This window comes from Babylonia areolata, chromosome 6, assembly GCF_041734735.1.
Source record: "Babylonia areolata isolate BAREFJ2019XMU chromosome 6, ASM4173473v1, whole genome shotgun sequence".
NCBI lineage: Eukaryota > Metazoa > Mollusca > Gastropoda > Neogastropoda > Buccinidae > Babylonia > Babylonia areolata.
Window position 1 is genome coordinate 45,471,461 of NC_134881.1, and position 15,093 is coordinate 45,486,553.

Below are 15,093 nucleotides of genomic sequence, written 5' to 3' on the forward strand. Positions count from 1 at the left end.
CTGGCTGTCGGTCACTCCCTACAAGGACGTCATCAAGCCAGGTGATACAGGGGGCGTGGCTTGGGTTTCACAGTGCTCACTGTTTCCTCTTGCTGCTTTAGCTCTCTGTTTTTGACTCACTTGTGTAAACAAAGTGAGTCTATGTTTTAACCCGGTGTTTGTTTGTCTGTGTGTGTGTGTGTGTGTGTGTCCGTGTGTCTGTGGTAAACTTTAACATTGACATTTTCTCTGCAGATACTTTGTCAGTTGACACCAAATTTGGCATAAAAATAGGAAAAATTCAGTTCTTTCCAGTCATCTTGTTTAAAACAATATTGCACCTCTGGGATGGGCACAAAAAAAAAAAAAGCCTAATTATATGCAAACTGCATTTACTGTTATATTTATATTTTTTGTATTCTCTAAACTTGGCACTTTGACCTCTTATTCTGACACAACAACAAGAGGAGTTATTATTATCATTTTTTGTTCAAACAGAAACTTCTTTTGCTAAGCATGGATTTTTTTATTTTATTTTGCAAACGTTTTGGTGCAGATAGTAAAAAATGGAAATTACTCTGTAATTAATGCTAGGGGACTTAATTTATCACAAGTGAGTCTTGAAGGCCTTGCCTCTCTTGTTTCTTTTTTTGTATGGTCAGATTGTCATGGGAGGGTATAGAATTTGACTCGGACCAGTTGGAGACAGATTTGACAAATGTTTTTGAACATTTTTGTTTGTCTGTCTTTGTCTGTGTAATGCTCGTTTGTATGTGTTTATGGTGTAACTACCTGTGTATGTGTGTAAGAGTGTGTGTGTCTGTAAGTCTGCGCAGTATGTTGTGAAAAGTTTGGCTGTTGTTTTTCTTTCTTGTGTTGGGGTGGGAGGATACTTTGAAAAGGTTAAAGTCAGTACATATTTTAATTAGTAAGCTTTCTTTCTGAAAAGTCATTTTATTCCAGTATTTCTACTATTAGTACTAAGCATTGTTTCAAAGAATATGACAAAAAGTTTGTGACAAATATATACACTGGGTATTTGCACTGGTTCTTAGTGTTGCAGCCTTAGGGTCTTGGGGACCATCCCAGCACCAGTTGTTGTGAAGCCCTGTTGGCCAGGAAAGTGGGGATGTGACTTGAGCAAGACACTCACCACTTCAGTCAGACTAACTCAGATAGGGGACAGCAGTTGCCGTCTCTGTCATAGTGGACCTGACTGTCATACAATGCGCTGTGTGCAGGTCTGTCTTGTGACGTTCAGCTGGAGGTGTACGTGGACAAGAACACGGTGGGATTCCTCAACAGTGGCCGGGACAATCTGGAGGACATTCTTGTCCTTCATCTGCATGGGGGCAAAGACATCTTTGTATCCTTGACTGTCCTTTGTGCAGTGGGTAATTGTAGTGTGTTGTATGGGGCAAAGACATCTTTGTATCCTTGACTGTCCTTTGTGCAGCAAGTGATTGTAGTGTGTTGTATGGGGCAAAGACATCTTTGTATCCTTGACTGTCCTTTGTGCAGTGGATGATTGTAGTGTGTTGTATGGGGCAAAGACATCTTTGTATCCTTGACTGTCCTTTGTGCAGTGGATGATTGTAGTGTGTTGTATGGGGCAAAGACATCTTTGTATCCTTGACTGTCCTTTGTGCAGCAAGTGATTGTAGTGTGTTGTATGGGGCAAAGACATCTTTGTATCCTTCACTGTCCTTTGTGCAGTGGGTAATTGTAGTGTGTTGTATGGGGCAAAGACATCTTTGTATCCTTCACTGTCCTTTGTGCAGTGAGTTATTGTAGTGTGTTGTATGGGGCAAAGACATCTTTGTATCCTTGACTGTGCAGTGGATGATTGTAGTGTGTTGTATGGGGCAAAGACATCTTTGTATCCTTGACTGCCCTTTGTGCAGTGGGTAATTGTAGTGTGTTGTATGGGGCAAAGACATCTTTGTATCCTTGACTGTCCTTTGTGCAGCAAGTGATTGTAGTGTGTTGTATGGGGCAAAGACATCTTTGTATCCTTGACTGCCCTTTGTGCAGTGGGTAATTGTAGTGTGTTGTATGGGGCAAAGACATCTTTGTATCCTTGACTGCCCTTTGTGCAGTGGGTAATTGTAGTGTGTTGTATGGGGCAAAGACATCTTTGTATCCTTGACTGCCCTTTGTGCAGTGGGTAATTGTAGTGTGTTGTATGGGGCAAAGACATCTTTGTATCCTTGACTGCCCTTTGTGCAGTGGGTAATTGTAGTGTGTTGTATGGGGCAAAGACATCTTTGTATCCTTGACTGTCCTTTGTGCAGTGAGTTATTGTAGTGTGTTGTATGGGGCAAAGACATCTTTGTATCCTTGACTGTCCTTTGTGCAGTGGGTAATTGTAGTGTGTTGTATGGGGCAAAGACAGCTTTGTATCCTTCACTGTCCTTTGTGCAGTGAGTTATTGTAGTGTGTTGTATGGGGCAAAGACATCTTTGTATCCTTGACTGTCCTTTGTGCAGTGGGTAATTGTAGTGTGTTGTATGGGGCAAAGACATCTTTGTATCCTTGACTGTCCTTTGTGCAGTGAGTTATTGTAGTGTGTTGTATGGGGCAAAGACATCTTTGTATCCTTGACTGTCCTTTGTGCAGTGGATGATTGTAGTGTGTTGTATGGGGCAAAGACATCTTTGTATCCTTGACTGTCCTTTGTGCAGTGGGTAATTGTAGTGTGTTGTATGGGGCAAAGACATCTTTGTATCCTTCACTGTCCTTTGTGCAGTGGGTAATTGTAGTGTGTTGTATGGGGCAAAGGCATCTTTGTATCCTTGACTGTCCTTTGTGCAGTGGATGATTGTAGTGTGTTGTATGGGGCAAAGACATCTTTGTATCCTTCACTGTCCTTTGCGCAGTGGATGATTGTAGTGTGTTGTATGGGGCAAAGACATCTTTGTATCCTTGACTGTCCTTTGTGCAGTGAGTTATTGTAGTGTGTTGTATGGGGCAAAGACATCTTTGTATCCTTGACTGTGCAGTGGATGATTGTAGTGTGTTGTATGGGGCAAAGACATCTTTGTATCCTTGTCTGTCCTTTGTGCAGTGGATGATTGTAGTGTGTTGTATGGGGCAAAGACATCTTTGTATCCTTCACTGTCCTTTGTGCAGTGGATGATTGTAGTGTGTTGTATGGGGCAAAGACATCTTTGTATCCTTCACTGTCCTTTGTGCAGTGAGTGATTGTAGTGTGTTGTATGGGGCAAAGACATCTTTGTATCCTTCACTGTCCTTTGTGCAGTGAGTTATTGTAGTGTGTTGTATGGGGCAAAGACATCTTTGTATCCTTGACTGTCCTTTGTGCAGTGGGTAATTGTAGTGTGTTGTATGGGGCAAAGACATCTTTGTATCCTTGACTGTCCTTTGTGCAGTGGATGATTGTAGTGTGTTGTATGGGGCAAAGACATCTTTGTATCCTTGACTGTCCTTTGTGCAGTGGGTAATTGTAGTGTGTTGTATGGGGCAAAGACATCTTTGTATCCTTCACTGTCCTTTGTGCAGTGGATGATTGTAGTATGTTGTATGGGGCAAAGACATCTTTGTATCCTTGACTGTCCTTTGTGCAGTGGGTTATTGTAGTGTGTTGTATGGGGCAAAGACATCTTTGTATCCTTGACTGTCCTTTGTGCAGCAAGTGATTGTAGTGTGTCGTATGGGGCAAAGACAGCTTTGTATCCTTGACTGTCCTTTGTGCAGTGGGTAATTGTAGTGTGTTGTATGGGGCAAAGACATCTTTGTATCCTTCACTGTCCTTTGTGCAGTGGGTAATTGTAGTGTGTTGTATGGGGCAAAGACATCTTTGTATCCTTGACTGTCCTTTGTGCAGTGGGTAATTGTAGTGTGTTGTATGGGGCAAAGACATCTTTGTATCCTTGACTGTCCTTTGTGCAGTGGGTAATTGTAGTGTGTTGTATGGGGCAAAGACATCTTTGTATCCTTGACTGCCCTTTGTGCTGTGGATTAGTGTAGTCTGTTATATTTCTTTTTGTCATGACAAATTTCTCTGTGTGAAATCGAGGCTGCTTCCTTGGGGAAAGCATGTCCCGACTGTACAGTGCCAGCTTTTATTTTGTGCCTGTCTGTTGTTTTGCTGTAAGTGTAGATTTTTCTCCATCATTTTGTCAGGGACAACCCTTTTCTTGCTGCGGGTTCTTTTATGTGCACTAAGTTCATGCTGCACACGCATACACTTGCCTACATATTTATGCATTTTCATATACTCACCTGTTAAAAAATGTTTTGAAATTCTTTATTGTGTGTGTGTACAATATAGAAAGAAAAAAGAAGAGTACAAGCCACTTCACAGCAGGAACATTTACAATTGTCATCAGTGTCGATGTGGTGTGGTTTGTTGGAGCACACTGCACACTTCACAGCAGGAACATTCACACATTGTCATCAGTGTCGATGTGGTGTGGTTTGTTGGAGCACACTGCACACTTCACAGCAGGAACATTCACACATTGTCATCAGTGTTGATGTGGTGTGGTTTGTTGGAGCACACTGTACACTTCACAGCAGGAACATTCACACATTATCATCAGCGATGATGTGTTGTGGTTTGTTGGAGCACACTGCACACTTCACAGCAGGAACATTCACACATTGTCATCAGTGTTGATGTGATGTGATTTGTTGGAGCACACAGTGTAGCCCAACACCTTCGTCTTGAGCACAAGGGGTTTCTGTCGGGGTCACCTCACCCTTACCTCATGGCCCAAAGACCTGCCCTGTGAGCACAGGGGGATCCTTTTTCCCAGGATTCCACCCTGTGGCTGGAGGTTGTAGTGCACTCCTGATCACATGATGAACCTGGTTAGGACACATGGAGTATTTCAATGAGTGCAAGAGTGCCACCTACTGCCCTGCCCCGTCCTATCAGAAACATCACTGGTTGGTCTGCGGCTGTGATATCATAGCTAACCCTCATATCTGAGGGCCATCCCCATATCTGCCACCTGGGGACCCTCCGGTTTGTGGATGGTCGCCCCACTGCTGACTTGGTAGTGGCCTGTCCCAGGAACATTCATACAAATTTGACATTGTGTGGAATGTAACACTATCGGCAGGTCTGTCTCATGTGCACCTTTGTGTGCCTGCTAAAGACACTGTGCAACCCCTATGGACTTTCCTCCCAAGTCATAGTGAGAGTACAGTCCCTTGATGAGGATCAGATCACGGTGGGGGGTAACTACCTGTCCAGTTCCTTTGGGTCGTCCCTGGAAGCTCTGATCCAGATGCACCAGCCCATCAGGGAGCTGCCTGTGGACCAGCTGGCGGACTTGGTCAGTCGTCCTCTCTCTGCCACCCGACTGTCTGTACTCCTCTCTCTGCTACCTGTCTGTCTGTACTCCTCTCTCTGTCACCTGTTTGTACTCCTCTCTCTGCCACCTGTCTGTACTCCTGTCTCTGCCACATGTCTGTCTGTCTGTCTGTGCTCCTCTCTCTGTCACCTGTCTGTCTGTCTGTGCTCCTCTCTCTGCCACCTGACAGTCTGTACTCCTCTCTCTGACACCTGTCTGTCTGTGCTCCTCTCTCTGCCACCCGACAGTCTGTACTCCTCTCTTTGCTACCTGTCTGTGCTCCTTTCTCTGACACCTGTCTGTCTGTGCTCCTCTCTCTGCTACCTGTCTGTCTGTGCTCCTCTCTGTGACACCTGTCTGTCTGTGCTCCTCTCTCTGTCACCTGTCTGTCTGTCTGCACTTCTCTCTCTGCCACCTGTCTGTCTGTCTGTCTGTGCTCCTCTCTCTATCACCTGTCTGTCTGTCTGTGCTCCTCTCTCTGTCACCTGTCTGTCTGTACTCCTCACTGTGCCACCTGTGTGTCTGTACTCCTCTCTGTGCCACCTGCCTGTCTGTCTGCACTCCTCTCTCTGCACTCTCTGCCACCTGTCTGTCTGTCTGTACTCCTATCTGTGCCACCTGTCTGTCTGTCTGTATTCCTCTCTCTGCACTCTCTGCCACCTGTCTGTCTGTCTGTACTCCTATCTGTGCCACCTGTCTGTCTGTCTGCACTCCTCTCTCTGCACTCTCTGCCACCTGTCTGTCTGTCTGTACTCCTATCTGTGCCACCTGTCTGTCTGTCTGCACTCCCTCTCTGCACTCTCTGCCACTGTCTTGTCTGTGCTCCTCTCTCTGTTACCTGTCTGTCTGTCTGCACTTCTCTCTCTGCCACCTGTCTGTCTGTCTGTCTGTGCTCCTCTCTCTATCACCTGTCTGTCTGTCTGTACTCCTCACTGTGCCACCTGTCTGTCTGTACTCCTATCTGTGCCACCTGTCTGTCTGTCTGTATTCCTCTCTCTGCCACCTGTCTGTCTGTACTCCTATCTCTGCCACCTGTCTGTCTGTACTCTCTCTGCCACCTGTCTGTCTGTACTCTCTCTGCCACCTGTCTGTCTGTACTCCTCTCTCTGCCACCTGTCTGTCTGTCTGTACTCCTCTCTGTGCCACCTGTTTGTCTGTCTGTCTGTCCTCTGCACTCCTCTCTCTTCCACCCCATCTGTCTGTCCTCTGTACTCCTCTTTCTATCACCTCTTCCGTCTGTCCTCCTCTCTCTTCCACCTGTTCTGTCTCTCCTCTGTACTCCTCTGTATGAAAAACTGCTTTAAAAACAGGCAAAAAAGAAAAAAAAGAAAACTGAGGCTTTATTGGGAACTGATGGTTGCAGGAGCAGCCAGGCAGCCTGGGTCATGTTGACATATCCAAGACCGGGGGTCGTCTGTACATGGTGCCCAAGGAGCTGTGGAGACTGATAGAGCACATCAATGTCTATGGGAAAGACAAGGTGAGCATGACTGATAGAACACATCAATGTCTATGGGAAAGACAAGGTGAACATGACTGATAGAACACATCAATGTCTATGGGAAAGACAAGGTGAGCATGACTGATAGAACACATCGATGTCTATGGGAAAGACAAGGTAAGCATGACTGATGGAACACATCAATGTCAGTGGGAAAGACAAGGTGAGCATGACTGAACACATCAATGTCTATGGGAAAGACAAGGTGAGCATGACTGAACACATCAATGTCTATGGGAAAGACAAGGTGAGCATGACTGATAGAGAACATCAATGTCTATGGGAATGACAAGTTGAGCATGACTGATGGAACACACCAATGTCTATTGGAAAGACGTCAAAAACACTCATAAATGGACAAAAAAAACAAGCACAGAAAATTAACAGCCTACAAAGAAAGCTTGTCCAAACAAACAAACATGTACACTCGTCCACGCACTGATGCACACAGGTGTGTTAACGCAGCATGTCATTAGTGGTGACTTAGCTCCAGGAAAGGTGACAAGGGATGCCCCTCCCAAAGCATGTGTGTGGTGTGTGTTCAGGACCTGTTCCATGTGTAGTGTGTTCAGGACCTGTTCCATGTGTGGTGTGTGTTCAGGACCTGTTCCATGTGTAGTGTGTTCAGGACCTGTTCCATGTGTGGTGTGTGTTCAGGACCTGTTCCATGTGTGGTGTGTACAGGACCTCTTCCATGTGTGGTGTGTGTTCAGGACCTGTTCCATGTGTGGTGTGTGTTCAGGACCTGTTCCATGTGTAGTGTGTTCAGGACCTGTTCCATGTGTGGTGTGTGTTCAGGACCTGTTCCATGTGTGGTGTGTACAGGACCTGTTCCATGTGTGGTGTGTACAGGACCTCTTCCATGTGTGGTATGTGTTCAGGACCTGTTCCATGTGTGGTGTGTACAGGACCTGTTCCATGTGTGGTGTGTACAGGACCTGTTCCATGTGTGTGTTGTGTACAGGACCTGTTCCATGTGTGGTGTGTGTTCAGGACCTGTTCCATGTGTGGTGTGTGTTCAGGACCTGTTCCATGTGTGGGTGTGTACAGGACCTGTTCCATGTGTGGTGTGTTCAGGACCTGTTCCATGTGTGGGTGTGCACAGGACCTGTTCCATGTGTGGTGTGTTCAGGACCTGTTCCATGTGTGGTGTGTGCCATGTGTGGTGTGTGGACTTGTCCCATGTGTGGTGTGTGTTCAGGACCTGTTCCATGTGTGGGTGTGTACAGGACCTGTTACATTTGTGGGTGTGTACAGGACCTGTTCCATGTGTGGTGTGTGTTCAGGACCTGTTCCATGTGTGGTGTGTTCAGGACCTGTTACATGTGTGGGTGTGTACAGGACCTGTTCCATGTGTGGTGTGTTCAGGACCTGTTCCATGTGTGGTGTGTGCCATGTGTGGTGTGTGGACCTGTTCCATGTGTGGTGTGTGTTCAGGACCTGTTCCATGTGTGGTGTGTGTGCATTACCTGTTCCATGTGTGGTGTGTGTGCATTACCTGTTCTCTGTGTGCATTACCTGTTCTCTGTGTGCTATGTGTACATTACCTTTTCCATGTGTGCATTACCTGTTCTCTGTGTGCTATATGTGCATTACATGTTCTGTGTGTGCTATGTGTGCATTACCTGTTCTCTGTTTGCGATGTGTGCATTACCTGTTTCATGTGTGCTATGTGTGGATTACCTGTTCTCTGTGTGTGATGTGTGCATTACCTGTTCCATGTGTGCTGTGTGTGCATTACCTGTTTCATGTGTGCTATGTGTGCATTACCTGTTCTCTGTGTGCTGTGTGTACAGGCGGATCTGTTCCAAGTGCCAGGCCTGCAGGCAGAGATACAGCAGATCAGGGATTGTCTGGACAGCGGCGTGCCTGACAAACTGCGTATCCTTATGCCTTTCTCTGCCCCCATCGCCCTTATATGGCAGCGGAACTATTTTCTTCTGTCTGTTTTAATCATCTGTATTGCTTTATTTTGCCAGTTTATCAGTTGCATTCTTCTTTTTTTCTCGCCATATTATCATTATTGATCATTTGATGTTGATGTGTGGCTATATTTGTTAAACAAGAGAAGCAGCTTTCCTTGTGGTGAGGAAAGAGAGTGGTGATGAATCTGGCTGGCTTTACTGTTGGTCACATTGTCACACTGGACCTCTTGCACAATGACACTGTTGAGGGGCGGGGGGGGGGGGGGGTCAAGGGGGGGAGATGGGGGTGCCGGGGGGGGGGGGGGGGGGATTTGTGCCATGCTTTTGTTTGCTTCATGTTTATCATATATTTATGATTCATGTCTCTTTTTTCTTGTTTGAAAACCTGTTTCTCAGCAAAGATTGCAAGATAGATAACACTTTAACTTGTGAGAATTAGAATGTGTGAAAACTATGAAGATTGAGTGCAAGTGAGGACTACAGGAATCAGAACAGGAGAACAGGTATAGAGGTGGGTGGAAGGGTGATGATGAAGAATAGTGTGCAGTACAAAAGCAACAGTGTAGGATTGAGAATATACCAGGTGTAGACAAGACAAGACAAATGGTTTATTGTACATCGGCCTCAGGCCATTATATATACCAGGTTTAGAGGTGGTGTGATGTGGAGCAGTGTGCAGTACAAAAGGAACCGAGTATACCAGGTATAGAGTTGGTGTGATGGTGTGATGTGGAGCAGTGTGCAGTACAAAAGGTATAGAGGTGGTGTGGTGTGGAGCAGTGTGCAGTACAAAAGGAACAGAGTATACCAGGTATAGAGATGGTGTGATGTGGAGCAGTGTGCAGTACAAAAGGTGTAGAGGTAGTGTGATGTGGAGCAGTGTGCAGTACAAAAGGTATAGAGGTGGTGTGATGTGGAGCAGTGTGCAGTACAAAAGGTATAGAGGTGGTGTGATGTGGAGCAGTGTGCAGTACAAAAACTATAGAGGTGGTGTGATGTGGAGCAGTGTGCATTGCAAAAGGTAGAGGTGGTGTGATGTGGAGCAGTGTGCAGTACAAAAGCTATAGAGGTGGTGTGATGTGGAGCAGTGTGCAGTACAAAAGGTATAGAGGTGGTGTGATGTGGAGCAGTGTGCAGTACAAAAGGTATAGAGGTGGTGTGATGTGGAGCAGTGTGCATTGCAAAAGGTATAGAGGTGGTGTGATGTGGAGCAGTGTGCAGTACAAAAGGTATAGAGGTGGTGTGATGTGGAGCAGTATGCAGTACAAAAGGTATAGAGGTGGTGTGATGTGGAGCAGTGTGCAGCACAAAAGGAACACAATATAACAGGTATAGAGATGTTGTGATACAGAATATACCAGGTATAGAGATGGTGTAATGGTGTGGTGTGGAGCAGTGTGCAGTACAAAAGGTTTAGATGTGGTGTGATGTGGAGCAGTGTGCAGTACAAAAGTTATAGAGGTGGTGTGATGTAGAGCAGTGTGCAGTACAAAAGGTATAGAGGTGGTGTGATGTGGAGCAGTGTGCAGTACAAAAGGTATAGAGGTGGTGTGATGGTGTGATGTGAAGCAGTGTGCAGTACAAAAGGTATAGAGGTGGTGTAATGTGGAGCAGTGTGCAGTACAAAAGGTATAGAGGTGGTGTGATGTGAAGCAGTGTGCGGTACAAAAGGTATAGAGGTGGTGTAATGTGGAGCAGTGTGCAGTACAAAAGGTATAGAGGTGGTGCGATGTGGAGCAGTGTGCAGTACAAAAGGTATAGAGGTGGTGTGATGTGAAGCAGTGTGCGGTACAAAAGGTATAGAGGTGGTGTAATGTGGAGCAGTGTGCAGTACAAAAGGTATAGAGGTGGTGTAATGTGGAGCAGTGTGCAGTGCAAAAGGTATAGAGGTGGTGTGATGTGAAGCAGTGTGCGGTACAAAAGGTATAGAGGTGGTGTGATGTGGAGCATTGTGCAGTACAAAAGGTATAGAGGTGGTGTGATGTGGAGCAGTGTGCAGTACAAAAGCTATAGAAGTGGTGTGGTGTAGAGCAGTGTGCAGTACAAAAGCTATAGAGGTGATGTGATGTGGAGCAGTGTGCAGTACATAAGGTATAGAGGTGGTGTGGTGTAGAGCAGTGTGCAGTACAAAAGGTATAGAGGTGATGTGATGTGGAACAGTGTGCAGTACAAAAGCTATAGAGGTGATGTGATGTGGAGCAGTGTGCAGTACAAAAGGTATAGAGGTGATGTGATGTGGAGCAGTGTGCAGTACAAAAGGTATAGAGGTGGTGTGATGTGGAGCAGTGTGCAGTACATAAGGTATAGAGGTGGTGTGGTGTAGAGCAGTGTGCAGTACAAAAGGTATAGAGGTGATGTGATGTGGAGCAGTGTGCAGTACAAAAGCTATAGAGGTGATGTGATGTGGAGCAGTGTGCTGTACAAAAGCATCAGTGCATGACCTTGACCAGAGCACAGCAGGCAGCGTGCACTCTGTGGCAGAATCCTTGTTGCTGTTCCTGGAGTGTCTGGCAGAGCCAGTCATCCCTTTCTCTGTCTACCAACAGTGTCTGTCGGCCTCCAACAACCTGCTGCTCAGCAAACAGGTCTGGTAGTCTTTCTGTCTTTGTGTGTTTTTCTGTCTGCCAGCTAGTCTTTTTCTCTCTGTGTCCGTCCTTTCTCTGTCGACCAGCTAGTCTTTTTCTCTCTGTGTCCGTCCTTTCTCTGTCAACCAGCTAGTCTTTTTCTCTCTGTGTCTGTCCTTTCTCTGTCGACCAGCTAGTCTTTTTCTCTGTGTCCGTCCTTTCTCTGTCGACCAGCTAGTCTTTTTCTCTCTGTGTCCGTCCTTTCTCTGTTGACTAGCTAGTCTTTTTCTCTCTGTGTCCGTCCTTTCTCTGTTGACTAGCTAGTCTTTTTCTCTCTGTGTCCGTCCTTTCTCTGTTGACTAGCTAGTCTTTTTCTCTCTGTGTCTGTCCTTTCTCTGTCGACCAGCTAGTCTTTTTCTCTCTGTGTGAACGTTCTTGAATGTGTGTGTGTGTGTGTGTGTGTGTGTGTGTGTGATGTTGGGAGTGTTTGGGTTTCTCATTCTTTCATTTATGTCTTATCTCATGTCTTCTCACCGCACACTGTCCTCATTTCAAATGGCAACTAGGATTTTTTTTGTGGGGGGTGGGGGTGGGGGTTGACTGATTCTCTTTTCCTGCGCTGTTCTGTGACTTTGGTTATGTCCCTTGACCTTCCCAGTTCCTGCATTTAATTCTGAAAGGGTTTAACAAGCAGAAAGAATGCTGGCTGACTAGGAATATAGATTGGTTCATGTCAGTTGTTCTCTAGCAGAATGCCATGACCATTTCTGTTAGTGTTACTGATGAGAGGCATTGTAGAGGTTTTTATTTGCATCACAAGTCTTAATTCAGAGTGCTTTAGACAGCAGAATTTATGTGAACAGTAACTCCATAAAGTTAGAACAACAATTTCGAAAAAGTTCTTTCGATATCTGTAGTCCCCATTTTTTTTTAACTAAAAAAAAGTGAAATTTCTTTGCATGTTCCCTTTTTGGAGTTATAGAAATGATGAGATCTGTCTAAGACAGTCTTCATTGTAGACATCTCAGATCTTTAACTCACTCTGGACGACGGAATGCTATAGCGGTTTAGACAATTAAATTTTTTCCTATGTTTTCCTCATGGGGTAGCATAACAATCGCAGCTACACAGGGCATTGCAAACGTGTCAAGGGTTGAATGGAAAGTTTTTTTTGTGAAATTCCATAACTATATACTCGCTGGCGAGCCTTTGACCTCGGCACCCCACATGACAAGCTAATATGCATACTTATCGAAAATGACATTCCAGGCGATACAAGTGGAAATTTTTTTTAGCAAACTAGATCATGACAGTGGCTTTTTACTGCTTCTGAAGTGATTGAAATACTTCAAACTGAAGGTTTCAACATCGACGAGGATGATGAAGACGTTGAATAAAGTATCTGTCAGTGGATCAAGTACAGCGAGTTTCATTCATTTACTTTGTGTTTTGTATTTTTTGTGATTTTTTTCCTAACACTAACAAATGGGTCACTTGCGGGGAAAAGCAAGCAAGTGAGAAAACTATTCGTCCCAAGTGAGTTAAGAGTACCCCCTCTCTCTCTCTCTCTCTCTCTCTCTCTCTCTCTCTCTATGTCTCTGTCTCAGTCTGTCTGTCTCTCTCTGCACACACACACACACACACACACACACATTACACACCTTGTTCATTCACTTGTGTTGCTGTTTTTGTGCTGTAGGTGCTGAGTCAAATACCAGACTTCCACAAGAACACATTCCACTATGTCTGTGAGTTCCTCAAGGAAATGCTCAAATACTCAGACTACAATGGACTGGACATCAAGTTTGTGGGTGAGTTGTGTGGTAGGTGGGGGAGGGTGAAGGGTGGGTGGGGAGGGTGAGTTGGGTGACAGGTGGGAGAAGATGTATAAAAACATTCTTTTCTGTCATGCTATACATGTATATAAACGTGCCCTTTGTGTAATGCTGTACAGATTTTTAAATTGTGTCCTTTGTGTAATGCTGTACAGATTTTTAAACTCTGTCCTTTGTGTAATGCTATACAGATTTTTAAACTTGCACTTTTTGTCATGCTGTGCATGTATATAATTGTGTTCTTTGTGTCGTGACATAGATGTATATAAATGTGTACTTTTTATTGTGCTCTACATGCATATAAACTTGTCCTTTTTATCATGCTGTGTATGTATTTAAATGTGTCCTTTTTGTCATGCTATACATGTATAAAATGTATGTAAACATGTACTTTTGTCATGCTGTGTATGTATATAAATGTATCCTTTGTGTTGTGCTATATATGTTTGTAAACATGTCCTTTGTGTCGTGCTTTATGTATTTGAACATGTCCTTTGTGTCATGCTATATATTTGTATAATTGTGCCCTTTGTGTCGTGCTATACATGTATATTATTGTGTCCTTTTTGTCATGCTATACATATATATCTAAATGTGTACTTTTTGTTATGCTGTGCATGTTTATTAACGTCTCCTTTGTGTGGTGCTATACATGTATGTAAACATGTACTTTTTGTGCTATAGATGTATATAAACATGTACTTTTTGTCGTGCTTTCGACATGCTTTACATATATATATATATAAATGTCTCCTTTGTGTGGTGCTATATATGTATATAAATGTGTCCTTTGTGTCATGCCATACATGTATACAAATGTGTTCCTTGTGATGTGCTATGCATGAATGTAGACGTGTCTTTATGTATATAAACATGTACTTTGTGATGTGCTATACATGTATATAAACATGTCCTCTGTGTGGTGCTGTACACGTATATAAAGGTGTTACATGTGCACAAACATGTCCTCTGTGTGGTGCTGTACACGTATATAAAGGTGTTACATGTACACAAACATGTCCTCTGTGTGGTGCTGTACACATATATAAAGGTGTTACATGTACACAAACATGTCCTCTGTGTGGTGCTGTACACGTATATAAAGGTGTTACATGTGCACAAACATGTCCTCTGTGTGGTGCTGTACACGTATATAAAGGTGTTACATGTGCACAAACATGTCCTTTGTGTGGTGCTATACATGTATATAAAGGTGTTACATGTACCCAAACATATCCTTTGTGTGGTGCTATGTATGTATATAAAGGTGTTCCATGTACACAAACATGTCCTGTGTGCCGTGCTTAATGCTTTGCTGTGCACTGTGCCCACAGCCGCCCTGTTCGGGGAGGTGGTGATGCGAACTCCGCCCTCCGCCAGTCGAGAGCTGGGCTCCCAGCGTGCCCGGCGTCACCGCCAGCAGGAAGAGGAGGCCAAGAAAGCGGCCTTCATGTACCACTTCCTGACCAATGATGTGCTGTCCTGACCTGTTGGCAGGGGCTCAGGGGCCTTGACAGGGGAGGGGTGTGGTACACAGTACTAGGGGGGCTGGAGGGGGGTGTATAGGGCTGGGGGGGTACGAGGGGGTTGGGGGGGTACGAGGGGGTTGGGGGGGGAGGAGGGGGGTGCAGGGCTAGGGTGCTGGAAAGATGAACAGGAATGCTGGCCGTGTGATCAGGATGTGTGCTCAGTGCCTGTGGCTGAGGGGAGAGCAGTGTGTTGTGAAAACAGTCAGAGAAAGGACAAGTGGGGATGAATTGCTTGTGAAGAAAACCAAACCAAACAAATGGTATTTCAAGGGGACGGTGGAGAAAGCATTATTGCTTCCTTCCATACAACCAAGGAGGGAAGGACAGTGAACCATTGTAGAGGTGGGTTTTAGTTCCTGGGGACAGTGTGGCCCCCAGCGACTGGTGTGGGGCTCTGGCAACTCGGTGCACTTTGACCTGTGCTGTGACAGAGGAA

At 45.1% G+C, this 15,093-nt stretch overlaps 1 protein-coding gene across 4 annotated transcripts in view; it reads left to right on the forward strand.

The window, feature by feature from the left end:
• LOC143283081 (inositol polyphosphate 5-phosphatase OCRL-like) overlaps positions 1–14,651 on the forward strand; it is a 49,918-nt gene extending 35,267 nt beyond the window's left edge. For all 4 annotated transcript variants that reach the window (XM_076589119.1, XM_076589118.1, XM_076589120.1 and 1 more), the window contains 8 exons: positions 1–41; positions 1,221–1,345; positions 5,175–5,285; positions 6,667–6,783; positions 8,601–8,685; positions 11,187–11,314; positions 12,993–13,104; positions 14,463–14,651. The exon at positions 1–41 is cut by the window's left edge and continues 56 nt beyond it. In XM_076589119.1, the coding sequence (XP_076445234.1) occupies positions 1–41; positions 1,221–1,345; positions 5,175–5,285; positions 6,667–6,783; positions 8,601–8,685; positions 11,187–11,314; positions 12,993–13,104; positions 14,463–14,614 (871 nt within the window). In that variant the 3' untranslated portion in view covers positions 14,615–14,651. The remainder of the gene's footprint in view (positions 42–1,220; positions 1,346–5,174; positions 5,286–6,666; positions 6,784–8,600; positions 8,686–11,186; positions 11,315–12,992; positions 13,105–14,462) is intronic.
• Positions 14,652–15,093: the final 442 nt, after the last annotated feature.